Source organism: Nomascus leucogenys, chromosome 2 (genome assembly GCF_006542625.1).
Source record: "Nomascus leucogenys isolate Asia chromosome 2, Asia_NLE_v1, whole genome shotgun sequence".
NCBI lineage: Eukaryota > Metazoa > Chordata > Mammalia > Primates > Hylobatidae > Nomascus > Nomascus leucogenys.
The window spans coordinates 62,537,427-62,550,932 of record NC_044382.1 but is presented as its reverse complement, the minus strand read 5'-3'; the positions used below and the strand labels follow the sequence as shown (position 1 = coordinate 62,550,932).

At 50.4% G+C, this 13,506-nt stretch overlaps 1 protein-coding gene across 3 annotated transcripts in view; it reads left to right on the top strand.

Annotated features, from left to right (window-relative positions):
- Nucleotides 1–11,008, top strand: part of DRC7 (dynein regulatory complex subunit 7) — a 33,591-nt gene extending 22,583 nt beyond the window's left edge. For 2 of the 3 annotated variants that reach the window (XM_030796354.1, XM_030796348.1), the window contains 10 exons: nt 1,804–1,876; nt 2,846–2,974; nt 3,136–3,264; nt 4,751–4,971; nt 6,160–6,375; nt 6,925–7,035; nt 7,386–7,496; nt 8,476–8,670; nt 10,484–10,623; nt 10,718–11,006. In XM_030796354.1, the coding sequence (XP_030652214.1) occupies nt 1,804–1,876; nt 2,846–2,974; nt 3,136–3,264; nt 4,751–4,971; nt 6,160–6,375; nt 6,925–7,035; nt 7,386–7,496; nt 8,476–8,670; nt 10,484–10,623; nt 10,718–10,811 (1,419 nt within the window). In that variant the 3' untranslated portion in view covers nt 10,812–11,006. Of the gene's footprint in view, nt 1–1,803; nt 1,877–2,845; nt 2,975–3,135; nt 3,265–4,750; nt 4,972–6,159; nt 6,376–6,924; nt 7,036–7,385; nt 7,497–8,475; nt 8,671–10,483; nt 10,624–10,717 lie in introns of all 3 variants that reach the window. The other variant, XM_030796343.1, reaches the window with a different exon arrangement.
- The last annotated feature ends 2,498 nt before the right edge of the window (nt 11,009–13,506 follow it).

Below are 13,506 nucleotides of genomic sequence, written 5' to 3'. Positions count from 1 at the left end.
CATTTTACCTTAATCACCTCTTTAAAGACCCTGTCTCTAAATACAATCATTCAAACAGTAAGTGATCAAGACAACAACAACAACAACAACGAAAAAATAAGAAAAATAAATAAAACAAATACAGTCACTTTCAGGGCTTAAAACTTCAACCTATGAATTTTAGGGGGACGCCATTCAGCCCGTAGCAAAAGGTAGCACTCATATGGTCCTTACTAAGCATTGGGATCTATTGTATCTGCTTAACCTGAAGTAACTCGTTTAAATCCCCACAGCCACCTGGTGAGGTGGGCACTGGTATTACCACCTGTGATTAATATTATCCCATTTTACCGATGGGAAGACTCACACACAGATGGGAAGACTCACTCACTTACCCAAAGCAACACAGCTGGGATTTGAACCTACACAGTCTGGCTCCACAGTCTGGGTTCTCAGTGGTAACTCTGTTCCACCTCCTGGGGCTGCTTGATGTGATGTGCTTGGCACAGCAGTGTAGACCGCCTGGAAAGGGTGCTAAATGTTCTCAGCGTCCTCATCTCCAGAGACTGGGGACATCTTGTGTGCAGTAAATCCGGGCATAGGCGCCCCCTGCTGGCCCTGGGGCATGGACCAGCCAGGGCCTGAGATCCCAGCCCTGCAGGCAGCCGGCTTAGCACCCGCATGGCTAATAATCAAACAGTTCCAGTCACAGAGTCCTGGTCAACCCTGGCCCAAGAGCCCTCGTTACAGCAAAGACGGACAGAGGGCAGCCCAAAGAGTCACAGGCCACTCATGGACCCCCAGGAAAAACCAGACCCCTGGTGACAGCCCACCCACCTGGCCATCTTAGAGATTTTTGACAATACTAACTGCTGACTGCTCACCCATTTTTGTCCCCTGCAAAATGTCACAGTTAGATAAGCAGGTGTCAGAGGTATGAGCAACGTTTGTGGAAAAAGTGTTTTAAGTTGAGAAAGTCTTATCCAAGTTTCTGTGATTATCTAGTTTGAGGACCATTTATCTAGATCCGGCCTTATTTCACAAATGGGGAAATTAAGGCTCAGAGAGGAAATAGGCTGGGCACGGTGGCTCATGCCTGTAATCCCAGCACTATGGGAGTCCAAGGTGGGCATATCATTTGAGGTCAGGAGTTCGAGACCAGCCTGGGCAACATGGTGAGACACCCCCCGCCCGCCACCCTCTCCACCCATCTCTACTAAAAATACAAAAATCAACTGGGTGTGGTAGGTGCATGCCTGTAATCCCAGCTACTCAGGAGGCTGAGGCAGGACAATCACTTGAACCTGGGAGACGGAGGTTGCAGTGAGCCAAGATCATGCCACTGCACTCCAGCCTGGGTAACAGAACAAGACTCCATCTCAAATAATAATAATAATGTCAGCCAGGCAGAGCCCCATTACAGACATTATATCATTTAATTCTCCTAAAAGGTCCAGTTTACAGTTAAGAAAACTAAGGCTTAGAGCAGTTAAAGGACTTGCCCAGGACCCCTTAGCTGGTCTTGGAGAGAGGGTGGGGCTTGGGCGTCCTAACTCCAGAAACACCTCTCTAATAACAAAGGGTCCGCAGCCAGGGCAGGGGGTGCTGCTGTCCTAAGCCAGGCAGGTATAGGGAAGGGCTCCCTGCCCAGAGTTGACTCCTCCTCTTCCACATCATGGGTCATGCTCATGACCTCCAGTTCCCCTGGGGAAGCCAAGGGACCACCTTGGCTTGGCTCTGCAGGCAGAGACAGAGCTTTGATCATAACTTCTGCTTCAAGGCCCTGACCAGCACCACCTCCCCCACCCCCTTCTCTCCCATCAGGACAAGGAGGATGAGGATAAGAGCTTCGACATGCCCCACTCGTGGGTGGAGCAGATTGAGATCTCCCCGGAAGGTATTTTCTATTTGTGTGTTCACTTATCCTTTCCAGAGCCAGTTCCTGGGCCTCCAGAGAGGTCTGCAGCAACGAGGTGGGGGGGACACAGCAGGGAATGCCGTGCCCCACATTTCCACCCTTCTCACCTTCAGCTGCACCCTCCGTCCCTCCCTCCCTCCTCCCTTCCTGCCACACACAGCTCTGACCCTGAGGGCCTGACAGCAGTCTGGCACACAGGGCGATGCAGCTCAGTGAGCATGTGTGGGATGATGGCGTGTGGGCGGCAGCAAGGCCTGGGAACCCAGCCGGTTCCCCTCTCACACTCTTCTACCCAGAGGAGGCCATGGGCAGTGCCCAGATGGTGCAGGGGGTCTCAGGACTGGAGAGGGGCAGGTAGAGAAGGCAGGAGGGCAGGGACTGTCATGCTCCATGTCAATATCTGCTGGTGCCCACCTAGGGAGCACCCAGACCTATGGGGAGGGCATGGGCCATTTCATCAGGGTGGGAAGTGCCAGAGAGGGTGTCATGGGAACCCAGAGGAGGCGCATCCAGCCCAGCACTGGAGCTAGGGCCTGGGGATAGATGAGCACAAAGGGGTACCAGAAGTAGGCTAGGGGTCACCTCGGCTAAGTTTTGAAGGATCTGAAGGAGTCAGTCCAACAAGGGGAGGAGGGGATGATGGTGTTTCTGGCAGAGACCTGTACAAGCAAAGGCCTGGCAGTGTGAGAGTGTGGTTGGCTGCGGGGCAGACCCTCTGATGGGGCTCAAATCCCATTCTTGGGTGGATCTGTGCTTCTGCCTGGCCTGAGAACCCCTCTGGGGCTGGAGCCACCCCTGGTGATTATTCTCGGCCTCCCTGGATTGGGCCTGGGGCTGGAGGAGTTCAGTACACAGAGAACGGGCAGTGGATGGATGAGTGGCTGGGCAGGGCTGGCCCTCCCTTCTCCCAAACTAGAAAGGAGAGACCCCAGCTGACTGTGTCCACAGCATTTGAGACCCGCTGCCTGAATGGGAAGAAGGTGATTCAGTACAAGAGGGCAAAGCTGGAGAAGTGGGCCCCATACCTCAACAGCGATGGCCTTGTGAGCCGCCTCACCACCTACGAGGACCTGGAGTGTAAGGGGGATTGCTCTGGCCATGGGTCCACGCCAGCCCAGGGGCAGGGGCAGCTTCTACTCTCTCTGGGGGCATTGCTGGCCTCTGTGTGCCTGGAATAAGGGGGTGTTGAAGGCTAGGGGAGCTGGCTTGGCTGCAGCAAGTGTCCGTCGGCCCCACAGGTACCAATATTTTGGAGATAAAGGAGTGGTACCAGAACCGGGAGGACATGCTGGAGCTGAAACACATAAACAAGACCACAGACCTGAAGATAGACTACTTCAAGCCCGGCCACCCCCAGGCTCTGCGTGGTACGTGGCTCCCCTTTCCTGGGCCGGCCAGGAGCCTGGGGTAGAGGCCTCACACACCCTGTGGCAGGTGGTATGTGGTGGGAGGAACCAGCATACATATTACACAGAGCTTCTTGGGCAGCAAGCAGTAGAAGCTGCCCTGCCTCCCTCAGCAAACCCCATGTATGGGAGGTCAGGGAAAGCTCAGAAATTCTAAGGAAACATGAGAAATGCTCCTCCAGGAAAGCTAAAAGGGGCGCCACATACTCATTCTGTGGTTGGAATCAGGCCAGAACCTCACCAGGAGGTCACACGGTAGAAGCCACATTTAAAGGAGGCAGTGCCAGACACAGGGGCTCACACCTGCAATCTAAGCACTTTGGGAGGCCAACTTGGGCAGTTGAGCCCAGGGGTTCAAGACCAGCCTGGGCCGTATGGTGAAACCCCATCTCTACAAAAAATACAAAAATTAGCCAGGCATGGTGGCACGTGCTTGTAATCCCAGCTACTCAGGAGAGTGAGGCAGGAGAATCACTTGCACCTAGGAGGTTGAGGCTGCAGTAAGCCGAGATTATGCCACTGCACTCCAGCCTGGGTGACAGAGGTCCTGTCTCAAGGAAAAAAAAAAAAAAAAAAATCCTGACCAAGAAATTTACAAAAGAAAAGCATAGGAGTAATATACATTTTTTTAAATGATCAACCTCATTTAGAAGTTGATATTAAAAAAAAAAAGAAACTAATAAGGTCCCTAAAAAACTAAAGGACCATCTTACAACCCCCATGTTGGCAAAGATGAAAAAAATGGTCCTACTGGGTATGAACAAGTATGGGAGCAATAGTCACTCTGTGTCACTGTTGATGGGACAGCACATTGGAACTTTTCTGGAGGACAGTTGGGCAAAATATTGGTAATGACCATAAAACATGTACACTTTTGGCTGGGCACAGTGGCTCACACCTATAATCCCAGCACTTTGGGTAGATAACCTGAGGTCAGGAGTTTGAGACCAGCCTGACCAACATGGTGAAACCTCGTTTCTACTAAAAATACAAAAATTAGCCAGGTGTGGTGGCAGGTGCCTGTAGTCCCAGTTACTCAGGAGGCGGAGACAGGAGAGTCACTTGAACCCAGGTGGTGGAGATTGCAGTGAGCTGAGATAGCACCACTGCACTCCAGCCTGGGTGACAGAGTGAGGCTCCGTCTCAAAAAAAAAAAAAAAAAAGTACACCTTTGGACCCAGCAATTCCACTGCTGAGAATTTATTCTTAGCAAATAATGGACAAGAACAAAAAATGCACGATGCAGATGTTCATCAGGGTGTTGGTAATAATCAGAAAAGTTGTACACAACCTAAACACCCAGCAATAGGGGACTGGTTCCATAGCTAACCTCATCCATAATGTGGGTCTGTCTTCTCCCTGGGCCTGGGGTTGGGCCATCAAGCCAGAAGCCATACTTCCTAGTGCTCATGAAGCTGTCTCCTCCCACCTCCCGCTCCCCACCCAGTGCACTCGTACAAGTCCATGCAACCTGAGATGCACCGTGTCATTGAGTTTTATGAAACAGCCCGTGTGGATGGCCTGATAAAGCGGGAGGAGGCACCCAGGACAATGACAGAGTACTATCAAGGACGCCCAGACTTCCTCTCCTACCGCCATGCCAACTTCGGACCCCGAGTCAAGAAGCTCGCTCTGAGGAGTGCAGAGTCAAACCCCCGGCCCATTGTGGTAAGAGCTCGCCGGGGCTGGGGACAGGTCGCCCTCCTTCTCTGGCAGCTGATGTCACCTCTGAATGGTGAGAGCCCTGGCTCTGGGATGGCATTAAGGCCTGAGACATATCTAAGGGCACCAATGATGAACCAAGCATTTTACCAAATGTATTAGTCTGTTCTCATGCTGCTATGAAGAAATACGTGAGACTGGGTAATTTATAAAGAAAAGAAGTTTCATTGACTCATAGTTCCACATGGCTGGGGAGCCCTTAGGAAACTTAGAATCATGGCAGAAGGGTCCTTTTCACCTTCTGCCTAGTGAAAAGGGTCCTTTTCACTAGAATCAGGGCAGCAGGAGAGAGAATAAGTGCTGAGCAAAGGGGAAGCCGCTTATAAAACCATCAGATATCGGGAGAACTCACTCACTATCACGAGAATAGCATGGGGAAACCACCTCCATGATTCAATTATCTCTACCTGGTCCCGCCCTTGACATATGGGGATTACAGTTCAAGGTGAGATTTGGGTGGGGGGACACGAAGCCAAACCATATCACCAAATGTGCCATCCTGGGGTTGTCTGGTGCCAGATTGTGCCCTCAACCATGGGGCCAAGGATGTGTTACTTCCTTATTGTTATACAAAAATACACACTCATGACTAAACATTTGGAAAATATGTAAAAATGTAGAGAAAAGCAAAAATATCTCAGAATGGCATCTCTCATATATTACCACGGATTATAGGTTTGGTTTTGAGTTTTTTCTAATGTAATTGAGATCAGGACCCGGGGATTAGAGTCCCTGTATTACCCACTTAACATGAAATTGTGCATTTTCCCCTCCATGTCATTACAAATTAGTTGGCAACTGTGTGTAATGGCAGCATGCCAAAGAAGCCCTTTCTAGCAGTTAGGGATGTCTAGCAATGGAGTAGGCTGCCTGGAGAGGTGATGAGCTCCCCATCTCTTGAGGTAGGCAAGCAGAGTCTTGAAGGAGCTGAGGAGGGGCCCAGCACCATACGGGACTGGAGTGGCCTGGCCCTGAGAACCCACGAAATCCCTTGTCTGGCTAGGAGAGGCTATTCCACGTGAATCGCCAAACGACCCCAGACTCCAGTGTCCTGAACGTCCGTTGCTCCTGCCTGCGGGCCTGCACAGAAATCTCCTCTCACACCCTCATCCTTTGCATATTCTGGCCTCCCAGAAAATCACAGAGCGGTTCTTCCGCAACCCAGTGAAGCCCGCAGAGGAGGACGTGGCAGAGCGCGTGTTTCTGGTCGCGGAGGAGCGCATCCAGCTGCGCTACCACTGCCGCGAGGACCACATCACGGCCTCCAAGCGCGAGTTCCTGCGGCGCACCCAGGTGGACAGCAAGGGCAACAAGATCATCATGACGCCCGATATGTGCATCAGCTTCGAGGTGGGCCTGGGCCCCACTGCGGGCAGGGGTCGGGTGCAGGAGGAACCGGGGCTCTCTGTCTTATTCCAGCAACTTGGGAGAACCAGGATGGGCGCTGGTGATTCCCGGCCAGGAAATTCATCTTTGCTCCTTGGGAAAACCAAAAGTTCCCCATCTGGGGACCCTTCTCTTTGAGCTCCTCTGAAAATCTTCCTTTTCCACCAAAAAAGAGAACTCAGCAGGCTAAGACGACTCTGCACTCCTGGTCAGGGCAAACCTCCGATCCTAGGGAGGCTCTGTGGGAGGGGAAGAGTCTCACTACCTCTGAGGGGCTAGCCTTCCTAGTCAAACCCTCACTCTTCTGGCACAGTCCCCAGCTTTTCTGAGTCTTCAGTTCCTCTTTTATTATTATCTGTATTTTTATAAGTGAGAAAATTGAGGCTCAGAGAGGTATAGCAACTTGCTCGAGGTCACACAGCTAGAAAGTGGCAGGGGTAGATTTGAAACCAGGTGGTCCTATGCCCCGATCATGGCAGCCTCTCTGTGTTGCTGAGGTGGTTGTTGTCCCAGGTGGAGCCCATGGAGCACACCAAGAAGCTGCTCTACCAGTACGAGACCATGATGCACCTGAAGAGGGAGGAGAAGCTGTCCAGACATCAGGTCTGGGAGTCAGAGCTGGAGGTAGGGTCCTATGGGAGAGCGAGCAAATGGGCGGTATCTTTGTTTTTGAGATAGGGTTTCCCTCTATAACCCAGGCTGGAATGCAGTGGCACAGTTATGGCTCTACATCCCGGGCTCAGGTGGTCCTCCCACCTCATCCTCCCAGGTAACTGGGACCACTAGTGCACACCACCATGCCGGGCTAATTTCTTGTTTTTGTTTTTTAACAGATGGGGTTTTTCCATTTTGCCCAGGCTGGTCTCAAACTCCTGAACTCATGCAATCTGCCCTCCTTGGCTTCCCAAAGTGCTAGGGTTATAGGAGTGGCGGGGGGGTGTCTTCATCACGCTCTCCAACACTTCTCATTTCAGGTGCTGGAGATTCTGAAGCTTCGAGAGGAAGAGGAGGCGGCACACACACTGACCATCTCCATCTATGACACCAAGCGGAATGAGAAGAGCAAGGAATATCGGGAGGCCATGGTCAGTCCCAATCCCTTCTCTAGGCCCCAGCTTTTCCTAGACCCCCCTGGCCTCCAGGGTGGTGAGGACCATGAGGGATTCTGCTGAGAAACCCTCTGTGGGGGATACGGTTATTGATACCATGCGGTCATCCTTGCTGCTGAGCTGACCATTTCTATGGTTCATCCCAAAGAGTACTTGGGATTTGGGCAAGGTTTCCCCCCATCCCCAGGGGCTGTAGCCAAGCCAAGGCCTGTGGTTGGGAAAAGAATTAAAATTATGTGCCCACCTCTACTCAGGGCTCCCACTGAGGTTGCACCCTGGGCCAGTGGCCCCAGTGAGTTACCTCTGGCTCCAGGCCTGAGCTCTCCTGCTCTCCAGCACAGGGACGGCATTCAGGTTACACCCTCAGGTTGCAAGGCCCCGCCTGGTTTTCAGGACAGGCTTCTGAATCCCTTTCACCAACCAAGTTGAGATTCCTAAAAACAGTTTGGGGGTCATGAGGCAGGACGGGCATCAGATGACTGTTCTCAGATCCCAGGGGAGGGTGTCAGCCCCCACATCTCCAACTTCACTGCCCCCTGTCTGCAGATGGAGGACACAGGCCCCAGGGTGGAAAAGAAAAGTGAAGGGAGTTACTGGCAGTTTTTAACTAACATCATTAATAACCACTACCATTGACTGAATAAGCATCTACTATGGATTGTCAGGCATCAGGCTGCGTGCTTTACAGACATGATCCTGTCAGATCCTTAGAGAAGGAAACCAAAACTCAGGTAGTGAGACACAAATTCGTGTAAGAAAAAAAGAGTTGGCTGTCACCAGCAAACACAGGTCCAGAGACCAGCATGCAGGCCCTTCTAAGACCCGTCTTGGAGGCACCATGCACCGGGACCTGGCTGTGAAGTCTGGCTTTGTGCTGGCACACTGCTGATGCAGAGCTGGTGGAGAGGTCTCTGCAGTTCCTGCTGATCCAGCTGACTGCCCCTCACCTTTACAGGAGCGCGTGATGCATGAAGAACACCTGAGGCAGGTGGAGACCCAGCTGGACTACCTGGCCCCATTCCTGGCCCAGCTCCCGCCAGGAGAGAAATTAACACGCTGGCAGGCGGTGCGCCTCAAGGATGAGTGCCTCAGTGACTTCAAGCAGCGGCTCATCAACAAGGCCAACCTCATCCAGGCCCGCTTTGAGAAGGTGCCGCCAGGGCCTTTGTTGGGGAGGGGATCTCAGCATCTGCATCCAGAAAATGGGCCCAGGGCTGTCTGCCCACCACCTCACAGGCTTGTGAGGGCCTGATGAGGGGGGATGAATATGTCAATGCTTGGGGTTTCCAAATGACTGAGTTGTTCCTCCTCACACTTGTTTATTGAATAGATGAATGGATAGGGGGATGGATGGGTGTAGGTATGGATAGGTGGGTGGGTGGGTGGATAGATGGATGGACGGACGGATGGATGGATGGATGGGTGGATGAATGGATGGGTAGATAGATGGATGAATAGGTAGATAGATGGGTGGGTGGATTGATGGGTAGATAGAGGGATGGGTGGGTGCATGAATAGATGGGTGGGTGGATGGGTGGATAAATGGATGGATGGATAGATGGATGGGAGGATGAATGGATGGGTGAGTAGATAGATAGGTGTATGGGTATATGTATGGATAGGTGGGTGGATGGATGGGTGGGTGGATGAGTGAGTGAGTGAGTGAGTGAGTGGATGGATGAGTGGGTAGGTGGATGGATGAGTGGGTGGGTGGATGGATGAGTGGGTGGGTAGATGGATGAATGGATGGATGGGTGGATGGATGAATGGATGAGTGAGTGAGTGGGTGGATGGATGGATGAGTGGGTGGATGGATGGATGGGTGGATGAGTGAGTGAGTGGGCAGATGGATGAGTGGGTGAGTGGATGGATGAGTGGGCGGGTGGATGGATGAATGGATGGATGGATGGATAGATGGATGGATGGGTGGGTGGATGAGTGGGTGGGTGGATGGATGAGTGAGTGGGTGGATGGATGGATGGGTGAGTGGATGGATGGATGGGTGAGTGAGTGGGTGGGTGGATGGATGAGTGGGTGGATGGGTGAGTGGGTGGGTGGATGGATGAATGGATGGGTGGTGGATGGATGGATGGATGGATGGATGGATGATGGATGGATGGGTGACTGGGTGGGTGGAGAGTGAGTGAGCAGGTGGGTGGATGGATGAGTGGGTGAGTGGATGGATGGATGGATGGATGCATGGATGGGTGGATGAGTGAGTGAGTAGGTGGGTGGATAGATGAGTGGGTGGGTGGATGGACGAATGGATGGATGGGTGGATGGATGGATGGATGAATGGATGGGTGGATGAGTGAGCGAGTAGGTGGGTGGATGGATGAGTGGGTGGGTGGATGGGTGGGTGGATGGATGGATGGATGGATGGATGGGCGAGTAGATAGATGGACAGTTGGATGGATGAGTGGAAGGACGGATGGACGGATGGATGGGCAGGGATGGGTGGAGGGATGGGCAGAGGAATAGATGGGCAGATGGCTGGGCAGACAGAGAAATGGTACATTATAACAACTCCTAGTCCTTGACCCATTTTTGTTGGTCAGGCACACACCATGTAGTTCCCGTGCACTACTAAGATTATGTCACTTAATCTTCACAAGGAGCTCTACAAGGAGAGCGGGGAGTACAATGACCCTCATTTTGTAGACAAGAAATTGCAGGTTCTGAAAATGCCAGTAACTTGTCCAGAGCCACATGGCTCTCTCAATCTTGCCCCCTGCTCTGACCTCATGGACATGACATCCCTATAAACATGACCCCACTGGCTCCCACCCAAGATATTTTGTGGCCCCTGCCTCTATGGCAGGTGTGGATAGGTGGCTTGTGTGGGTGGGGACAGCGGGGCCAACAGTCATGGTGCTGTCTAGTGACCAATGGGATTGCAGCCTGCAGCCTGGGTGAAGGTCAGCCTTGTCAGCCCTCCTTCTCTGTCCTCCCTATGACCACAGGAGACCCAGGAGCTGCAAAAGAAGCAGCAGTGGTACCAGGAGAACCAGTTGACGCTGACACCCGAGGATGAAGACCTGTACCTGAGTTACTGCTCTCAGGCCATGTTCTGCATCCGCATCCTGGAGCAGCGCCTCAATCGGTGAGCAGGCAGGGCAGGTGGAGAGAACCCACTGGGAGGCTGTACCACCAGCTTTGTAACCCCTCACCCTCTTTCCTTGCCCCTCTGACTTCAGACACAAGGAACTGGCCCCACTGAAGTACCTGGCTCTGGAGGAAAAGCTCTACAAGGACCCACGCCTGGGGGAGCTCCAGAAAATATTTGCTTGATGTCCCTCCTGGGGCCTCAGCCAGAGCTGCCAGAGAAAGGAAACCTCTTCCCACAGCCTGGCTCCTGTGTTCCCTCTACCCAGCCAATGCCTGTTTACACAGACACCTGGCTTCACTGCCAGCCCACCTCCCCTACAGCCCTGTTTTTTCCTGCTTCTCATGATTTTCTTGTAAATAAACACACTCTTAATTTGCCATTTGTGCCTCGCACTTCACAAGCTCCAGCAGCAGACTTTCTCTTCTTCTGTTATCTATAGCCTAGGACCACCCCCTTCCTCCCCTTGGCCTGTGATTTGCTTCCTGTCCTTCTCTCCGTTGGAATGTCAGGTCTTCACAGCACCTCTGCAGATGGTCCCACAGCCATCTGCAAACAACTGGTTAGATCTCAATGTGACTAGGGTGGCCCACCTCACCAAGTGGGATGGGGAAAGCTAAGATGCATGCCCCAGAATTTGAGGACTGAATCCCAGCTCCTTTTCTTACCAGATACCACTTACTCATCTGCGGAATGGGGTAGCATTGTTGTGTTAAATAAAACTTATGGCCAGGTGTGGTGGCTCACACCTGTAAGTAATCCCAACATTTAGGGAGGCTGACGCAGGAAGATCGCTTGAGCCCAGGAGTTTGAGACCAGCCTGGGCAACATAGTAAGACCCTATCTCTAAAAAAAAAAAAAAAGAAAGAAAAAAGAGCCAGGCATGGTGGCATGAGCCTGTAGTCCCAGCTACTCAGGAGACTGAGGTAGGAGGATCACTTTCACCTAGGAAGTCAAGGCTGCAGTGAGCCATGATTGCACCACTGCACTTCAGCCTGAGCAACAGAGCAAAACCCTGTCTCAGAAAAAAAAAAAAAAAAAGACATAAATTATAAAGCAGGGAGGCTGGGAATGGTACATAGAAAGCAGTCATTAAATGTTAGCTTAAAAAATAGCCAAAAAGCACATGAAATGGTTGTCAAATTCATGAGTCATCTGGGAAATGAAATGTCACAACACCCTCCGGTATGAAAAAAATAAAAAGTACTAGTGATGATGAGAAACAACTGGAACTCCCAAATAGCCTTCCTAGTGAAAATATAAATCAGTATAACCATTTTGGAAAACTGCTTGGCATTATCTATTAAAGCTAAACTAAAGCCCAACAATTCTACTCTTAGGTTCTACTCCAATCCATCATTCATCAAGTAAGAATGATGAATAACTCAACAGAAATGTAGATAGATAGCTATCTGCCAAAAGGCATGTGCTATAACTTTCATAGCAGCGTTATTGATAATAGCACCATACTTGGAAGTTACCCAAATGCCCATCAAGAGCAGAATGGATACATAAATTGTGGTCTTCAGATATTTTGGGTTGTCTTTAACTGCTTAGGGAGAACTGCTTAGGGAGAATGCTACTGGCATCTAGTGCATACAGGCCAGGGATGCTGCTAAACATTCTATAATGCCCAGAACAGCCCCCCACAGCAAATAATTATCTAGCTCTAAATGCCAATAATATTGAGGTTATAGAGTATATTAGTCTGTTTTCACACTGCTGATTAAGACATACTCAAGACTGGGTAATTTGTAAAGAAAAATAGGTTTAATGGACTCACAGCTCCACATGGCTGGGGAGGCCTCACAATCATGGCAGAAGGCGAAAGGCACATCTTACGTGGTGGCAGACAAGACAGAATGAGAACCAAGCAAAAACGAAAATCCCTTATAAAATCATCAGATCTCATGAGACTAATTCACTACCATGAGAACAGTATGGGGGAAACCCCTCCCATGATTCAATTATCTCCCACTGGGTCCCTCCCACAATATGTGGGAATTATGGGAGCTACAATTCACGAGATGAGATTTGGGTGGGGATACAGCCAAACCATATCATACAGCAATGAAAATGAATGAACTGCAACACAACTATATGGAATGATATGGTCAAACTGCCTAAGTATAATGTCAAAAGATTCAAGACACAAAAGTACATACTGTATGATTCCATTTATGGAAAGTACAAAAATAAGCAAAATTAATTGGTGATATTAGAAGTCAGGACAACCGTCACTCTTGGAGTGTGAGGGTTAGTGAATGGATGTAAGCATGGAGCCCCGGGAGGGGATTCTGGTTTCTGGTCATGTTCTGCTTTTTGACCTAGGTGTGTTCAGTTTGTAAAAATTCATCAAGCTTGTGCACTTACAATGTGTCCTCTGGAGTATTTTAAAGTGCTTGTTGTCATGAATCTAATCAAGCCTTTAGCCCTAACTTAAGAAATTCAAGGGAAGAAATGCATTTAAGAAGAACTTCCATCTAACAAGATCTTCAGGAAATTCAGGTAAATGATACTAAAAGGAAACACTCCTAACGTGGGACAATCTAGGTAAATGGCCTGATCTCTTCAAAAGATCGATGTCATAAAAATAAAAGGTTGGGGACAGAAATGGAAAGAACTTAAGAGTCAAGTGTGGTGAATACTGATTGGTTCTTAGTTAGAAAAAAAAGTCCTAAAAGGTTTTTGGGATGACTGGGGACATATGAATATGGACTGGTTGTTAGAGAATTAAATTTTCTTAGCAGTGGTGATAACAATGGTTATTGTAGAATAAGGGCATTATTTTTATTTTTTGAAATGGATCTCACTCTGTCGCCTAGGCTGGAGTACAGTGGCCCCATCCCGGCTCACCGCAACCTCTGCTTCCCAGTTTCA